Below are 18,972 nucleotides of genomic sequence, written 5' to 3'. Positions count from 1 at the left end.
GAAAGGAGACTCCACGACTCACAGTGAGCAAGGGTAGAGCTGAGGAGTGTACAGGTGTGGGGCTGGTTAGACTCAGGCAAAGCGAAGTTTCATAAGGGGAATGATCATATGTAAAACTACACTGCTGTCTCGTCTGAAGATGGGACAGTGTCTCTCTTGCTTAGATTACAATTTAAGCTTTTGCATTGTTATGTCTACAATAGTACATGCTTGCCCATCCATTCATTGACAAGCTGTAGAGCAGTGTTTTTCTAACTGCAAATCATAGGCCATTAGTATGTGAAATCAATTTAGTGGGTTGCAATCAGTATTTTTTTTAATGTAATAAAATTTTTAAACAGAGAGCACTGCAAATAAAACTGTTCTGAGCATACTTTCTTTCAGTTTTACACATCTATGTCTGTGCATGTACTAGGTTGCAAGGTGATATGTATTGCTCACTGTGGGTCACGGTCAAAAAAAAAAATATGAAAGCCACTGCTACAGAGAACAGTTACTAATAGAACAGGCTCCAAAGTCAGACAAATTGGTAAGCTAATCCTGGCTCTGAAACAAGCTACCTAACCACTATAAGCTTCAGTTTTTTTCTTCTATAAAATGGAGATAATAATACATACCCCACAGGGAACTGAAAAAACAATAATGTAAAATGTGTAAATATGTAAAATAATGATAACTGATATTTATTGAGACCTTCCTAAATTACAAGTACCATCTTCTTTAATCTCTAAAACAATTCTATAAGGTAAGTTGTATTATACTTCATTTTATAGGAGAGGAAACTGAGACACTGAGAATTGAAGTAAAAATCTTAATGAAGGTCTGAGTATGTATCTCAGTGACTTGCACACAAATACATGGACACTACTATTATGAATTGCCAGCAGTTCTGCAATGAATCCCTACTTCACTTCTTTGCATACAGCAGGAGGAATTCAACAACTACCTGTGATGGGTGAAACCCAGCCCTCAAACTCAGAGCACCTTCACAATAAATTAAACAACAAACTGCTCTGGGAACTTTGGGAGGGGGAGAAATTCTGGCCTACACCTGTTAAAGGAAGGCCTGAGGAAACCAGGGCCTAGAGCAAGGGCTTCGTTGACGTGGAGGGGGAGGTCCTGTGGAAGTGGGAGGGAATAGTACAGGCAAGGTCAAGACCAAGAGACAGAAAAAACTGGACATGAAGGTTGAGAAGAGATTGTAGAGAGAAGTCGCTGAGTCTAGCTTAAAGGGACTGTACTTTTATCCTGTAGCTACAAGGAAACCACTGAAGACTTTTAACAGTGACTAAAATAAAGATGCAATTATGAGACTGCATAACAACCTCCATATGATTATTGTTTAAAATATCGTGTAGATATTTTGACATGAAAATTGAATTTTATTTTCCCAATTTTATGGGTAGAAAACCAACTTCACTGTAAGGGAAATTATGAGAATTAATAAAACATTCCTTAAGCTCTACAGCTTTCTGAGAAATTCTATTACAGACATAGATACAAATTATTTTATTATAGTTGACTAACTGTATCATAAAGTACTTTAGCTTGAAAGGAACTATCTAAGTTTTATTATGATTATTTCATTTCTTTAAATTACAGTGTTTGAAGATAGGATTATTTAAATAGTTTTTGAATTGATTTAAATAATTATGAAGATGATAGATACTAAAAATATTGATTCCAGCCTTTTGCCTAAGGGCAATCAATTTATAACAAAACAAGTGTATTCAAATATCCATTCTCCATCAGACTTGACCATTAATATCTTAATACTTATTTTATTATATATTGTGACCCAGAAGAAAGATTAAGTCTCGAACGATAAACTACCTACTGAATTTTGTGCTCCTGGTTTCAAAGCCCTGCATCCTGCTATTCTTGAAAATATATAGTAGATTAGACAGACTCATATTAAAATGAACTGAATAAAATAAAAACTTTTAAACCTTAAAAATGTTTAAAGCTCTAGAAGGCATATGGCATCTAAAATGCAATCTTATATATTTGGGGTTAAGAAAATAGAAAAAGGGACCTTCTGAAAATTAAGTCCTTGTGCCCAGGAACAATTCTTGGGGTTTGGAACATCTTCCCAAAACAGCTTTTTCATTCTACAAAGGATAAACAAGGCATTAGAATTAGAGAAAAACATTCATATCGAAAATGTTAACAATTAATGAATAGTATCAACTAGAAATTTATCCCCCAGACCAACTATGCCTCAGTAGGGTCAGATTCATTTCACATGAAGATTTCCACCACATTCTGTCTAGGCCAAAGTTAATAATCACTACAACGATAAAAGTAGCCAACACTTATTGAAAGCTGTGTGCCAGGCACTGTGCTAAACGCTTTGCATAGGTTTTTCTCAGAGAATAAAATATTAAAAATGGTCACCAAGTGAGTTTCAGAAACAATTCCACTTGATTTGGCCCCATCAGCTCACTGGACTGAAAGATCAATTCAGACTCTAAAATCTCCTCTTTTTTTTGTTAGAAGACGAAAGTTTATGTCAAGATCTGGCATGTGTGAAATACCCTTATTGGTCCAGACTTCTCAGCACAGAGTGATGTGGCAGCCACAGAACCATCCAAGAAATTCAAGGTCATTGCCAAACCAGACAGCCTGGAGCCACATAGTGCTGCTTTTTAAAAAGCAGAGTGCTGGGGCCGGCCTGGTGGCGCAGGCGGTTAAGTGCACGCGCTCGGCTGCGGCGGCCCGGGGTTCGCCGGTTCGGATCCTGGGCGCGCACCGATGCACTGTTCGGCAAGCCATGCTGTGGCGGCGTCCCATATAACATGGAGGAAGATGGGCACGGATGTTAGCCCAGGGCCAGTCTTCCTTAGCAAAAAGAGGAGGATTGGCAGATGTTAGCACAGGGCCGATCTTCCTCACAAAAATAAATAAATAAATAAAAGTAGAGTGCTTCCTGATCATAAATGAACTGACTGCTCCAGGTAAATCTTCACCACGAAAAGTCCTCAACTACATTGCACAACTCTGAAAGCCATTTCTGCCACCTCCAAGAACATAGTGCCTAGGATTTCCTGTTATACACTTGTTTTTCCTGAATGTATACACATAAAAAAACTAATTTCTTCCATGAGGTTTATGCTGTACTAGCAAAATGGAATGTGGTATCCTGAAAACAGACCTTTTCTTTTTATGGCATTTTAATTACATACCGATTACAAATAAAATATTTAGAATACATTAATGTTTGTGATTTGGGTTTTAAATCAAGGTTTAAATCTGCTCAAGATTCTCCACACCAAGTACACTACCTTTGATGTGATATTAACAACGTTCCAAGCAATAAGATTGAAGAGGAAATAATTATTGGCACAATTACATATAGTCCTGCATCATTCTGGTGTTTTTCAATATCATCTGAAAAAGAAATACAATTCACACAATTCAGAAGCTTGAGGATATAATAATATCTTTCTATATCAAAAATTATAATAGACTTTTTTCTGATTGCATCATAAGTTTGATTTCCTTGTAAATCTGTATTACCTCAAAATATAAAAGATGAAGATAAGTATAGTTTTGATCACATTAATAAAATAATTATTATTTTGCTCAGAATTATACTTACTGTAATTTAGCAAAACACTTGTTCAAAATTACTTATTTGTCAATTCTCTCCATCTGATCACTTTCAGGTTATATGAGTCAAAGTGCCAATTGTGATGATGACTCTCTGTTTCAGCATCTGCTTCTGGAGAAGCCAACCTACACCACCCGCCCAGCTCTATCTGGTTCACTCCAGACACCTTGACCTCCTTGCTGTTTCTGGAACCACCAAGCCCACTCACTCCCCAGGGCCTTTGCACTTGCTACCCCTTTGCTGAAATGCTCTTCCCCTTTGTCCTCACAGGGCTCTACTCCAACATCACCTGCTCAGAGAAAAAGACCCACTTTGGCCATCCTAACTAAAGCCCACATTTTAACCCTATTCCTTCATCTTATTTTTATTTTGCTTCATAGCACTTATTTCTATCTGACATTATCTCATACATGATTTGTTTATTGTCTGTCACTCCCCTTCGAGTCCTGGAGGTTAAGCTCCACTTGGGCAGAGACTGATGGTCATGGTTCAATCCCCAGTGCTTCTATTAGAACAGAGCTCAGTAGATATTTGTTGAATAACACATGAATGAATTTTTATAGTTATTTTAATTCCAAAACCAGGTAAAATGTTTCTCTTTTGAAATTTCATTATTGAGATGCTTGATTTTGAAGACAATTTGAAAAGTAATAGCAAATTGTTGATACTCCAAGTATGGTAAAATGAATCAGAAATATAAGAGGCCCGGGGAGCCTATGTTTATAACTATCTCTCCAGTTTTACTTTTAGAGGAAAAAAATACTTCCTTTAGAAGACTGATTAAAATTTAAAGACTTACAAATATATGCCCCAAACATATTGTTTTGGGTAGGTGCATTTATATGAATTATACAGAAAATGAATATTTTTCCGATTAATCTCTCTGATGATGTATTTTATTGTATAGCTGTGTGTTTCTCTTTAGTTTGTTTCCATCAACTTTTTACCCAATTTAGACTGAAAATTTTACTTACCAACACAAGAATTCAAACCATGCCTGATCATTCTCCTTCTTACTACCACCACGGAACCACGTACCCTCACCGCAATCACCCCATGACACATCTACATAAGACTCTGGACTCTCCCATGATGCCACCAGAAAGAGAATAATCAGATGGCAACATTACCGCTGACTAAATAGAAAACCACACATTTGTATAAAAAGAAACTAAAAGGAAAATTTTTACCTTGGGTAAAACCATTAATTATCTTCGGTTTCCCCACTCCTTCCATAAATATTGGGTAAACACTGAACTGATACTTCTCAATGGGGATAAAATGATCTGAGGAGAAAAATATATTAAAAGGTCATTCTTACTGAGGTAATATAAATGAAATCTATGTAAAAAAATTCTTAAGTGACTCTCCTATATTTCTAAACATTGTAATTAGATGTTATTTATGGACTGAAATTGATGATTAAAGGAGTTTCAAAAACAACCTAAGCACTCCAAATTCTCCTAGTAATGACAATAATTTACAAATTTACAAATAATTTTTTATAAATAATTTTTAAAAATCTTGTCCAGAGATAGAAGACTACAACTTTTCAAAGGTAAGTTCCAGTGATAGCCAAGCTGTTCAAGTTCAGGATGTATGAGTTGTTCTATCTCCCCATCCAGGACAACATGCTTCACCTCCTCTCCCATGTCCCCAAAGCCAGCAATATTCCCTTTACACGGGAACTTAGCTTACTTTCCCCATTCAAGGCAGCCGGGAGACTAAAGTCTTATGAAATCCTATGCAAAGAAGATGGGGGTGGGGACCAGGAGTCCCCTTGCACTATTCAGCATCTAGATCCATGGAGGATGACCATCTCCACAGCAAAGCTCAAAATGAATCTATTGGTGATCTATCATATTACAATGATAATAGTAATATATATAAATTATTCCACAAGGGATAAATCTCTTTGAAGCCTAAATTCTATATGCACATGGTTTAAAGAAAAGCACAGAGAGTTACCACCTGGACAACAGTGGTAATGACCTGAATTTAGTTCTCTATCAATAATTTGTTTCTATTTACCCTGATGCTAAATTCTAGGTCTTTGGAATGAAATAAAAGTGTGAGTCTTTGGGATGATATTTTTATAATAAGATCATGGCAATCCAAAGCTTCTCTACTTAAACCTCACCAGACGTGGAGATGTTGTATTGTGCACTTTGACTTTGTACTTTAATCACTTCCCAGGGCAGGTGGTCTACTTCTGGGAGTTCATGCTTGTCCCAGATCCTCAGACTTTCAGCCTGGCCTTCCCACTCATTGCTACTGGCATTATAAGTTGGTACACAGTTTGGGAAAACAACTTGGCAGTAGATATCAAAAGCCATTAAAAAATGGTTTAAAAAAAGGCAAAGTTGGAAGCAACACAAATGTTCTCAAATAAATAGCTTGAGTAGATTTTGGAACAAAACGCTATATCATTAAAAATAATGGCTAAAGGATTAGCGAAAAATAGAAACATGCTTGGGATATATCAAAGAAATAAATCAGAAGAAAAGTGGTAGATGATATGATTACAACTGTGTAAAATATTTATATGCAACAGGATCAAATGAAATAGAACTCAATGTTTGTGGTAAGGTGATAAAATTATAGGTATTAAGATGGTAGTATCATCTGTATTTTTGAAGTTTTCATTAATTGGCTATGTTATTTGAATTAATAGTATGTAGTATCATACTAATCCATAAGATAAACCTACTAAAAGACAGTAAACTTACCATGGATATAATACTTCTTAACAGATGAAGGGACTCTAAGCCATTTGATGTCACTGTCTTCATTGAGAATTTTCCATTCAATAATAAAAGAAACCAGGTTGTAATCACTGGCTGCTAGGGTCCAGGAAAGAATCACACAACTGCTGTTTAAAGGATAAGCACGGAGTGACTGCACGGTATTTACTGAGGGGGAAAGAAGAAAATTTACTATTAAATTCAAAATTAATGAAAATCTCCTAATACCATAGAGGAACATAGAGCCACTGGAAAAAGGGAGAAGGAAGAGAAGGCAGACATTTACACAAATAAATATAAGACATGGCAATTATTTTTGTATTACAAGAGTCATATGAGCAGAGAGATGTGGGAATATATGCTATTGAGGAGAAACAAGATTCTACCCAAAATCTAAAAAAGGGATTTGGGGATATAGCCAAAAAACGTGTTCTCCACTGGAATACTGCAGAAGCCTATTAATCATCCTAATTCCCTCCAAACTCTTCTCTCCCCCTGATGGAGTCATGCTTCCAAAGCACCAATGTGATCATCTTAACGACCTCTGCAGAATCCCACTGAAAAGCCTCTGTGGATTTCCACGCATGAGGATGAAATTCCTGTCACGTCTCCAAGGCCCCGAGGCCAGGTGTCAGCCCGCCTCTCAGCCTGTCAGGATTTTCTACACCAGAGACAGCCTGCTCTTCCTTCAAGCCGCCCCCCTGCGCCATGAGGACTTTTCGTCAGATTGTTCCTCCCTCAGGAGCCAATGCTCATCTCCCCACATTTGGGGAAGTTTAATTCCTATGCTACTTCCACAAAAAAGCTTCTCTGACCCTCAATACCAGGTCAGGTTCTTATTTCCTTTTCTTTCATAAAATTATATTCCTTTCCTGAGGACACTTATCTCGGTTTGTAAATGGGAATTCAATTTACGATTATTCAATTAATGTCTGTCTCACCTATTGGACTCAGAATGCTGAGACCATTATAGTTTTTCTTATGTTGAAATTTCCAGCACCTAGCACAGTGCAGCATTCAATAAATATTTCTAGAACATATACATCGAAAATATTTTAAGTGTAAAACACTGTGCTAGGTGCTGTGGAACTTACATGAAGCTTACACTATATGTACAAAAGTAATCATAAGGGGCCGGCCCTGTGGCCGAGTGGTTCAGGTTTCACGAGCTCTGCTTTGGCGGCCCAGGTTCACGGGTTCAGATCCCAGGTTCGGACCTACTCCACTCATCAGCCATGCTGTGGAGGCATCCTGCATACAAAATAGAGGAAGACTGGCACAGATGTTAGCTCATGGCTAATCTTCCTCAAGCAAGAAAAAAAAAAAAAAGAGGAAAATTGGCAACGGGTGTCAGCTCAGGGCGAATCTTCCTCATCAAAAAAAAAAAAAAAGTAATCACAATATAAGGCAGGATATAAAATACCTTAAGAAAGGGAGAAAACACTGTGAGACTTAAAGAAAGAATAGGACATATCTAACTAAGGCCATAAGCAAAGACTTCATGGAGGAGGTAACACTTGGAAAGGCCTTTATAGATCGGTAGAGGTGCAGGAAATTTTAATTTTCCATTAAAAATTATACTTTGAATATTCAACCCAGATTAGAAACTCCTATTGAAAGTGGTTTTCAATTTGCTGATTAATCAAATATATCAAAATTAATGAAAGAGGGTTCATTACTCATATTAAATGAAGTACAGGGCAATTTTCAAGTCTGAGCAATTATTTGCACCCATATAAACATCATACTATTACATATATATGTAATATACATAACACACACAGGTACATGTATTTATTTTTACATATTTTATATATATATACATACATATGTGTGTGTGTCTATACAGAAAGAGAGAAAGACGTTTATCTAACAATCTCCATTGGTCCAAAAGGTTTAAGTATTAGATTTACTAGAATATACTCACTTATTATACCATTTCAACAATGTTCTACCACTTGAAAACCCAAAGACTGTGTTACATACTCAGCATACAATTTCTTTTACTATTTTTCAGACAAAGAAGAGAGAAAAGGTGAAAGACAGCCTTTCAGATTCAGAGAATTGCAGGCTTCTTGGAAGACCATTGAGGATGGGAGAAGTTTGCAAAGATTAAATATTAAAGGGGTCACAGGTTTACTACCCTGTACCTTTTCTTACCTTTGCTCATAGGCCATGAGAATGTTAAATTAAAATTCGCAAAAGAAGCACCAATCGAATTGACAGCCAGCACTGTAACAGAATGCGCTTGCTCTGTCCATAGGAAAGTGAACTGAGTGTGATTTCCCACATCCTCTGACCACGTTCCACTGCGGGAAGTATGATGTTTTACCACATATCTTCTCACACTGCACAAGGAGTCATTTTTCATCAGGGGCTGGAGTAAACATAAAAATTGATGACTTTAAGGGCTACAGTGCTTTTTATACCAACTGAGCTCATGGAATTCTTACTGTACATTTCCCACTGCAGGCAGGGGGCAGCCCAGGGCAGACGCTGCCTTTTTCACAGCTGAAGTAGTGGGAGGCGGGGTAGGATAGAGGCTGCCTCTGACTGCGACTCCAGGAAGGTGTCTGGGTGGGTATGGAGCATAGGAAACTTATTTTCCCCCGTCTGGGTTTTTTCTTATGACTCAGAGAATAAGTTATTTGAAGATAATGAAGTGTAGATGCAAATGGGACACATTTCCACCAACAAGTTTCACTCCAATTCTAGTGAAAAGAAAGACTGGCAGGAGCTGAGAGTCTCCTCATCTACAAAGCAAATAAGGAATAACCCTCTGGTTCTGCAAAGCAACGAAAAAGAGTGAAAAGATTCTAATCATCACTTATATTAATCCCAGCAGCATTTGTCACCGGTTCGCCCTTCCCCTAATATGCTGCCACTTCAAGTAACAGAGATTATCAGGACAGTGTAGATGGCAGCCCAGAACTTCTGTCCTATAGTTAAAAAAAAAAATCATACCAGGTCATTGACGATACCAACGTAAAATACGTATCTAGTCCAATTCTATTCTTCCATTCTACAGAGTATAACAATATACCTCACTTCCCCATCACCTTTACCTGTTGCAGGTGAGATTAAATGCTGCCACCCCTTGTAAACCCAAAGAAAGCTTGACTCTATCCATTCATTTACAAAGTTACTTAGGCCTGCACCTTTTTCTCCCACCTTCTTCAGCGAGGTTGTTTCATACACTTGTAATACAGTTAGATTCTCTTGTTGCAGTCTGGATTTCATCCTAGGATTCTCCAACCTCCCAAATGATTTATTTTTAATTTGAATGCATTCAGGTTTGCTCTTTGTGCTATAAAGTTCCAACAGTTTTGGCAAAGGCATAGTGCTATGTACTCTTCAGGAAAATATTATACAGAATAGTTTCACCGCCATAAAAAAATGGTGAAGCCTGTGCTTCACCTATTCAAACCTTTCCCCATCAGCTAAACCTCTGGAAACCACTGATCCTTTTATCATTTCTATAGTTATGCTTTTTCTAGAATGTCATATAAGGAGAACCATAATGTAGCCTTTTCAGATGGGCTTCTAGCACTTAGAAACATGCATTTAAGATTCATCCATGTCTTTTTGTAGCTTTATAACAATTTCTGTTTATCACTGAATAATATTCCATTGTATAGAAGTACTATAGTTAGCTTATCCACTCATCTATAGAAGGATACCTTGGCTGCTTCCAGCTTTTGGTGATTATGAATAAAGCTGCTAGGAACGTTCATGAGCAAGTTTTTATGTGGACACAAGTTTTGAAATCAGTTGGGTAAATATCTAATAGTGCAACGCTGGATCATATCGTAAGACTGGGTTTAACTTTCTAAGAAACTATGAAACTGTCTTCCAAAGTGGTTGTACCATTTTGCATTCCCACTAGCAAAGAATAAAAGTTCACTCTTTTTTGGTCAGTTTTTTGGATTTTATTTATTGTCAGTTTTTTGGATGTTAGCCATTCTAATAAGTATGTAGTAGTATCTTATTGTCATTTTAATGTGCAATTCCCTAGTGACAAATGATGTTTGCTATGGACTGAATGTTTGTGTCTCCTCAAAATTCTGACCAAAAAAATTTATTCACTTGGAATAGAAATCAATTCATTTGAGAGAGGGAATGCTTTGAAAATTGCTAGACTGAATATCTATGGTTTGGGAAATATCCATTGTTTAAGGCCATCATAGAAATAGAATAATCTCTTGTTTTAGATGCCCTTGATATCTCAAGGGCCATGGGGAAGGCCATGTTTGTTTTGTTTAGGATTAAATATAAACAGAATTTGGGGACTTGAAGGAACACTAAATATCATCTAGTCCAATCCTAAATTTATACAGATGAGGAAACTGAGGCTAAGAGTCTAAGTGGCTTTGCTAAAACAGCACTGACGTAACTACAATATGTTAAGCTGAGAAGAGAATTACAGTCTCCTAACTCCATGCCAGTGCTCCCTTCACTATACATCTCAGCTCTCTGCAATCACATCTCAAAATTGAAATGAAAACATGGGATGGCAGAAGCTTCTGGAGATTACTAACGTCAGGATTAGGAACAACGAAGTAAATCTTTTAAGACTATAAAAGTAAAATTTAAGAATAACATAAAAAGCAGAAATACCTTCCAAAGTAAGGTGACATTTTTCTCTTTTTTAGTGGTATCTTCATTAATTATTCTCCAAAATTCAGGTCCTCTGATAGGAACTGCATAATGACAAGGAGCCCGAGTTGTACACGTGTTCTTGGAAAGCATATATTTCAGTTATATTTGAAACACACACTTATGCATTTTTAAGACACATTTACAAAAACTCTGCAGACCTCTTACGTCCGTGACAACCGTGTAGGCTGGCGTACTCCAGTTACTCCAATACCCCAGTCCATCCTGCCTCCTGCAGCGCACCTGAACAACATAGACTGCACACAGGTCTGGCACCGGGAAACTGGTGGATTTTGATCTTGCATCATGTACCTCATACATCTGTAAAATAAGTCAAAGCATTCGAATGATCGTCACGAACACCTATGTAGGTAAAGGGCCCTGAAGTGTATTTTGTTTTAAACCTTAACACTATTCCAAAATTAAGAGAGAACTGACTGTATTTTCTGGCTTTAGAAATACTTATATGAGGCTTGGATCATGAGCTCCTTCAGGTTAAAAATTGTCCTAGTCATCTTATTATTTCCCTCTCATGACACAATTTGGGCTGGTTCACTTGCAACCTCACTTCCCAGACATTCTCTTAACCCTATTACTAATCTCTGTCCACTAACCCTCTATCCACAAAGACTGTTAAGAACTTTAACCCAGTGGTTAGATAGGGCCTTCTGTAGAGAATCTCTGATATTCAGTCTCCTCAATAAGCAGATAAACTGTCACCCTCATTTCAGTTGAAATCATTGTGATCTAACGACATAATTAGGGTTCCTGGTAAATCTTGGTCTTTGCAGGCCGCCATCAGAGAACTGACACAGCAAGTCATCATATGCACACTTGCCACAATGGGTATGATTCTGGTTGTTTGATAAAAGCAGCTTCTCCCAAAATGCATCCCAATGAATGTACCTGTACTAAAGAATATTATTAGATGTTAGAGGAAAAAAGGTTCCTTGCTAAAATGAGTTTGAGAAACATAGGATGAAATAAAGTCACAAACGTTTCTTTAATGAAAGACTCTCCAAATCTTTAATATGTAATATTCTATGACTCTACACTAGGGACATACAGTGATGCAGGGTTTTCTAAACGTATTTAGCCACGCAATCTTTTCTCAACGCACATTTTATGGGGCCAATGTTGTGTAACACTCACTTTGGGAAATGACGGATTACAGGAAATTTCATTCCTTAAAAAGGTTAGACTTAGATCAATCTATTTAACATAAATAACTACAAAATACAGGAGGATGTACTGTTATGCCAACAAAATAAATCTTATGCAATAAAATTCTTAAATAGTTATAACAAATAACATTTAGGGGCCGGCCCCGTGGCGTAGCAGTTGGGAGCACATGCTCCGCTGCTGACGCCCCGGGTTCGGATCCGGGCGCGCACCGAGGCACTGCTTGTTGGGCAATGCTGTGGTGGCATCCCATGTGAAAAGTGGAGGAAGACGGGCACAGATGTTGGCCAGGGCCAGTATTGCTCAACAAAAAGAGGAGGATTGGCATGGATGTTGGTTCGGGGCTGATCTTCCTCACAAAAAAAACAAAACAAAACAAACAAACAAAAAAGAAATAACATTTAGTGAGGCAAGCTGAAGAAAGTTCCAGGTAAAAGGTACCTTCCACTGTACTTCTTTTCCATTTAAACCATAGCGAATCTGGAACTGAAGATTATTCTCGGGAAAGACTGGCTTTTCCCAAGATACTTTCAATAATCCAATTTTTACAGTAATTTCTGCTTTCACACTGGATGGAGGCAGTGGTTTCACTAGAAATTTAAAAAACAGCATTATACAACAGTAATTTAGATGATGTTTAAAAAACATTATTATGACATTATCTTTATATATTTATAAGGCAGTATCTCTTTCTTAAAACTTTCTCATTCATTATGGATATGATCCCCTACAACTTTATGTGATACATAAGAAAGGGATTATCTCTATTTTGCAAATAGAGAGGATGATTGAAAAAAAAAATCAATACATTGTCCTTGTCACTCTGCAAGTTAATAGTTAACCTGGTTAGAAATTGAGCCACGGGCTCTGCATGCAAAAGCTACCACACTGAACACGTGGTCAACGTCAACAGCAAGCTCTGCTTCACACAGAGCTCCAATTAAGGGCAAGAAACACGCACTGCATCCATTCCCACATGTGTGAGTCTCAAACTCTTCTCCTACATCTACTATTAAGTATTTCCAGGTGAAGGTCAGAGATAGTCTTGCAGAGTAAAAGCCTTGGTTCTCTATAATCTAAGAAAAACAGACTTTTAAAGGGCAGAAATAGAGGCAAAGATGACCAGAATATCAAGAGCTCTAAAAAAAAAAAGTAAAAGATGATATGTGAACTCAACGCACTTGGGAACTAAAAGTCCCAAAGCCCAAGCGCGAGCTCAGGACTTCATCAACAACAACATCTGAGACTGCTGACGACCAAAACTCCTCAACTCCTCCACTACCACGCAGTTTCCCATGCTGCCTCAGTGCTTCCTCCGCCAGGAAGACACTCTTCACCAACTAGTAAGAGGACATCCATTTCATCTCTTGAAAGATAATTCCTCCTCAGGAAAGGAAGCATGAATATTCGAAAGACCCTAAGACATTAGATCTGGGATTGTACTTGACTGGATCATATGGATACCATATGGATACAGCCCACGAATATCTAGTTTGCAGAAAGGATGCTCTGAAGCACCATAGTTTACGTGATTCCCACAACACCCACACTGGGGAGGTATGAACAGCTTTACACACTTTATGGGTGATAACCAGTCACGGAGCACTTACAAGTTTACAAGGCTAGTAAGAGGTCAAGCTGGCATTTGGATCCCAGAGTTGAATTTCCACATTGTTGTCTAGTAGTAAGTAGGCAACATAAGCCCAACTCTAACTCCTTATTTTAGCACCGAAGAGAATAACATCAAGGGTTATTCAGATAGCATCCAGAACTGAACCCATGTTGCATTTGTCCTAGAGTACACGTGAGGGTGTATCTGTGCGTGTTTGTGCGGAGAGAGTAGGAGGGGTCTTTGCTATCCTGGGATATTGAGTATCAGAGAAGTGCTGCCTACTAAAAAAATCACCTAAAATGGAACCAAACTAAATAGTGTGTGTGTGGGGAGGAGCAATCAATTAATTGGGACTTTATATTGATAAAGAAACCAAAAAATTATAACTTTATCTTATCTTTAACAAAATGTAGATTTTAATTCAGATGTATACTAATTATTGGACATTATAATGAATCAAATATTGATTTCTGGCATAATTTCCCAATAAAATAGCATATAGCACCAAAAGATATTCTTTTACCTCTGCTGCACAATCATTAATAGGTCATTTCTCAAAGATTTCACAGTAATACTGGAGGGATATATCATATTTTACAAGGGCTCTCTTAATCCTTTGAAATCAAAATATCTTTCAAAAAGAGTGTTTAAAATATCATGATGGATGTCATCATCCCTGTCTATTTTCTCTTCTTCACTTCACTTTAGTTATTTTGAATCCTTCTACTCCCTACACAGCCTCATAAATTAAAGCCTTGGGTTATGATTACTCAGATTACAAAAACTGCCAGAATACTCAAATTAAACTTTTAGATTAAAAACACCAAATATTTTCATAAGTACATTAGGAGAAAAACACAAAGTAGGGCATTATTTATAATAATATTACTACTAAATTTCATTCCCAATGACCAATATAATTCATCGACTTGTATGCTGAAAATATTCCTATTGCTAAAAAATTGAGCTATAAATAATTTACAATAAAATCAAAACTGTAAAACTTTCTAAGGCTGGTTGTCATCTCAATTCCACTGTAAACAGGAAAAAAAAATTTAAATCTAGTGTGATCAGAAAATGGTAAAATACAACGGTTACCCTGAATCAACCTGGATCCAAATCTGCTAATAAAAATGAAGACACACAGCACAGTGTGACATACCTACGGAATCAGGAACGACACACGCTGGAGGAGAGTCCAGTGAACCCAAAGAGTGGTTGATTCTAATCCACATCGTATAGCCAGATAACAGAAAGATGGGCTGAAACACGCATTCACGAAAACCCTCTCTCTGCAAACGGCAATCTTTGGGTTCAGATATGGGATGAACAGATGGAACATCAGAACAGTAAAGGCTGCTCCTTAAAAGATACAAAAACACTCAATTAATATACAACATTGATGAGAGCAGTGAGATATTTGAGAATTCTGCTTTGCTGTTTAAAGAGACAATTTTTGCTCCACTTAAAAGCAGATATTCTTATTGGAAAGCATTTTTGAATTCCCAGCTATATCACAATCTTATGTCCTTCCATAAAAATAGACAATAACCCTTATTAAATATTTCATTAGACACTAAATGGGGACGCAAGTGAAATAAATGACATTGCTCTAACAAGAAGATAAGGATTCAATTAGAGGTAGAACCTACAACACTTTGAAAGCTAAGCTAATATTATACCCAAGTGACACAATTTTAAAAGTGCAGCTCACAAGTAGGAATGGTGCATTCCTGAGATGGGAAGGAAGGTAAATTCCTCACACTTTAAACAGAGATTAAATTCCATGACAAATGGAAGATGCAATTGATAGTAAATATAGCTTAACTGACAGTGTTCTAATATTTTCTAGTTCAAAACAATATAATTAAAATAAAACCAATTCTTGATTTGCACATGAATCATACAGTCAAGAATACACTCATTTTCTCAGAGAAGAAAATTTTTCTTCATAACTGCATAGCAATCACCACGCCACCTCAGAACATACAGAGCATTTCTCCGCTTCTTTGAAACAGCCTTTCTGCCACTATTAGCTCTGAATACGGTATTTAAGTGGCTAAAGTAGCAGTTACTGTTTCCACAGGAAGACGAGTAAGGAGGTTACAAGAAAATGAAAAATCTATATTCTTCTGTCTCTCATTTTCCATTTTTTGTGACACCTTGTTCTTCCTATTTCCTCGAAATTACAATCATGGGTGCGTGTGTGCGTGTGTGTGTGTAAATGAGTGGTGGGGGGTGAGGGAAAATGACAATGAGGGATGAGGAGTCATCTGCTGGTGAAAAAGAAGAACCATGACCTTACATAGAAGCTCAGTAAGAGTCCACTTGGAATCCAACAGTCAGCATCATTATCATCATGACAGCAATAACCATTTACTGAATGTTTATCAGGAGAAACTATATCATTTAATTATTATTAAATGAAACATGTCATAATTCTCTCAGAAACCTTCAAGTCCTAGTATTCTCTCCATTTTACAGACAAGGAAATGGAGGCTCAGAGAGCTCAAAAAACTCGCCCAAGTACGTGCCGCTAGTTTCATGGTTCCTCTGTAAAGGTCAATTAGACAAACGAGGCCCTGGGCTCATGGAACAGTCGTCCACAAACACCTTTTTTATGTGAAATGCCATGGAAATAAAATAAAGACAATGGCATAACATGAACATTCTATGGATTTAGAAATACTCCTATCAGGTAAGATGACACAGCTATTACTCTCGTGTGAGAAATGGTCCCATTTTTTCTACTACTACAAAAGAATAGACTGGTAGCATTAGGAATAGAATTCAGATCACAGTATTTGAGGAACGGACTTGTTTTTCAAATAGAAAATTTACATTTTAAGAATAAATGAGGACAAGTTATACAAACTGAAAGTCCCCAGTCCAAATCCAAATTCAAATTGAGACAGGGTGTTTAGGAGAAGTACAAATACTTGAAAACTACTATGGGATATTATAAAAATAAAAATGTGTCTACCTTCTTCTAATCAAGAGTGCTACTATTTTAGATAAAACTCTTTGCAGAGAGAAGGAGAATACTATAGGAAGATGATGCCTTAAATTCTTTTTAAAACAGGGGAGGGTAAAAATAAACAAGCACAAATTACTCTATCAGGACACTTTAATCCTTATTAAGTATTTCTTTCTTTAATCTTACCTACTTCTAAAAGCCATTCATACATTTTCTTACAATCTTTGTGCCACCACCTCTGACTTTTTTCCAAAACATTAACCTTCAGCAAATGATATTAGCCTTCTGTAATCTTCAATATTCTCCTCTCATCAACCCTCTAAGCCAAATTAAAATGTACAGAAACTAATTTATCTTGGATTTCATTCAATAGTTAAAATGCAACTACGGAGAATTAATTGATTGTCAGAAAACATAATTTGAAGTAAAGACAAATTATAATTTTTTTACAACCTGTGAATTTTTTTCAACAATCATCAATTTATTTAATCCCTCAAAAATTTCCTAGTTAAGTATATTCTACCTTCCCCTTTCAGGAAGAAAATCTACAAGACTACAGTGATGGCGATATTTCTACAAGAAGTTTTTATTTCACCATACCCACAGAAAAATAAAACAGCAAAAATAATACATACCTATGATACCTCAACTGCAAAGTACTTCCCACAAGCGATTGGATTGCATTGGCTGACCATCTGCAAGTCATTTTAGTTAAGTACCCATCAGTTTCACATGATATATTGATATTGACATCTATTTAAAACACATTAAAATATTAATACAAAGCAAAAACACCACAAAAAGTTTAATGAAAATAAATTTTCCTCACATCTTCAACGGGACTCTAATACAGGGTCCATAGGAAAAACTTATCTCGTGGAACAAAATGAAGCACACCGCAGTACTCTTACCAATCACATACAGCTCCGCGTAGCGATGGTGGCATTCATGCTCATTGCAGCAGTACACCGCGTCATAGGTGAACTTTCCTCGAGGTTTGGTTGCATTCAGACTGGGAAGGGTAACTTTGCTAACACGGTCACCCACAACATTATACTGGCTTTGAGGAATTTTCTCAGCTAAATTCATCCACCAAACAATCTTTTTTGAGGAAACAATCTTGTTTTCATTTTTATAGATGCAGTGAAAAGAAGCGTTAGACCCAACACTTGTCAGAATTTTAGGCGGGAAGTATATGACATCTGCAATGAGGGAAGAAACGTGGGACATGAGATGAAGACAGAAAACACCATGCTAGCAATTTACACCACGTAAAAAAGACTCACAATGTGTTCAGGATTACACTGCCCCCCCCAATAAGTGTGCTAAAAGACTGCATAACTGTAACCGCCTGTTCATGAACAGTTACCTAGCGTCCCAAGCACTCCCCTTCTCAAATGATTTGAGCTTCCATTAATGTCTTCACTATTTTCTAAACATAGAAACTTATTCATTATAAAATGTGTTTTAGTGAGTAATTGTCACTTGCTTAACTGATGGGCAGAAAATTAATGAAAAAGATATATAGTCTAATTCCACAATGACGTCTTCCATCAGACTGCTTTCAGAATCAGCAAACCTTAGGGCGAGTTTTTAAATCAAATCACTTTAAGAAAAAATCTTGAAGAAAAAATGGTGGTTGCTATTGTCTCGTCTGGATATATGGGAATTTCAAATAAGCAGGTAGAGAAATAAGTTTTAAATAAGAAAACTAGTTAGGAAACGTAAAATCAAGGACGCACCAATATATAAAGCAAGAAAAACTAAATATTGGTCTATAATATCATTTTAAGTTATTTAATGCCAGTATTCTCCGGTTGGGGAGAAGGGGAATCAATATTTTTCTAAAATATTATTTTTTAATGCCTACACACTATTCCATACTACATTTTCAGTCTCCTGTTGTTGGAAACATAGTTTGCCTATATTTTTAATTAGAAACAGATAAAAATAAATGATTGTTTACAGAGGAAGAAATTATTTCTGCCATCGAGTATTACAAAAACTATATTTCAATTGCATAATTTAAAGTAAGCCATTTTCTGATAGAATATGAATATCTGTTTTCATACATATCTTCTGGATTACACCTAAAAACAAAAAACTTTGTTGGTTTTTATTATTTGTTTTCTCTTTTCTGTAAAAGCATGCCAAATTCTAACGTCTTTATATTTACAATCCATGCCTT

The 18,972-nt window shown here is 36.7% G+C and overlaps 1 protein-coding gene across 3 annotated transcripts in view; it reads right to left on the bottom strand.

Moving 5' to 3' along the window:
- The window catches only part of LEPR (leptin receptor), a 77,381-nt gene that overhangs the window by 11,789 nt on the left and 46,620 nt on the right, over positions 1-18,972 (bottom strand). For all 3 annotated transcript variants that reach the window (XM_058538244.1, XM_058538242.1, XM_058538243.1), the window contains exons 8-18: positions 17,696-17,986; positions 17,420-17,537; positions 14,970-15,169; positions 12,637-12,785; positions 11,175-11,334; positions 10,975-11,057; positions 8,518-8,734; positions 6,343-6,525; positions 4,804-4,899; positions 3,285-3,390; positions 2,036-2,111 (exon numbers count right to left, since the gene is read on the bottom strand). In XM_058538244.1, coding sequence (XP_058394227.1) covers positions 2,036-2,111; positions 3,285-3,390; positions 4,804-4,899; positions 6,343-6,525; positions 8,518-8,734; positions 10,975-11,057; positions 11,175-11,334; positions 12,637-12,785; positions 14,970-15,169; positions 17,420-17,537; positions 17,696-17,986 — 1,679 coding nt within the window. The remainder of the gene's footprint in view (positions 1-2,035; positions 2,112-3,284; positions 3,391-4,803; positions 4,900-6,342; positions 6,526-8,517; positions 8,735-10,974; positions 11,058-11,174; positions 11,335-12,636; positions 12,786-14,969; positions 15,170-17,419; positions 17,538-17,695; positions 17,987-18,972) is intronic.

The sequence above is a fragment of the Diceros bicornis genome, chromosome 4 (genome assembly GCF_020826845.1).
Source record: "Diceros bicornis minor isolate mBicDic1 chromosome 4, mDicBic1.mat.cur, whole genome shotgun sequence".
Taxonomy (NCBI): Eukaryota; Metazoa; Chordata; class Mammalia; order Perissodactyla; family Rhinocerotidae; genus Diceros; species Diceros bicornis.
Note: the sequence above shows the minus strand (reverse complement) of the source record. Positions and strands in the feature narration are given on the sequence as shown.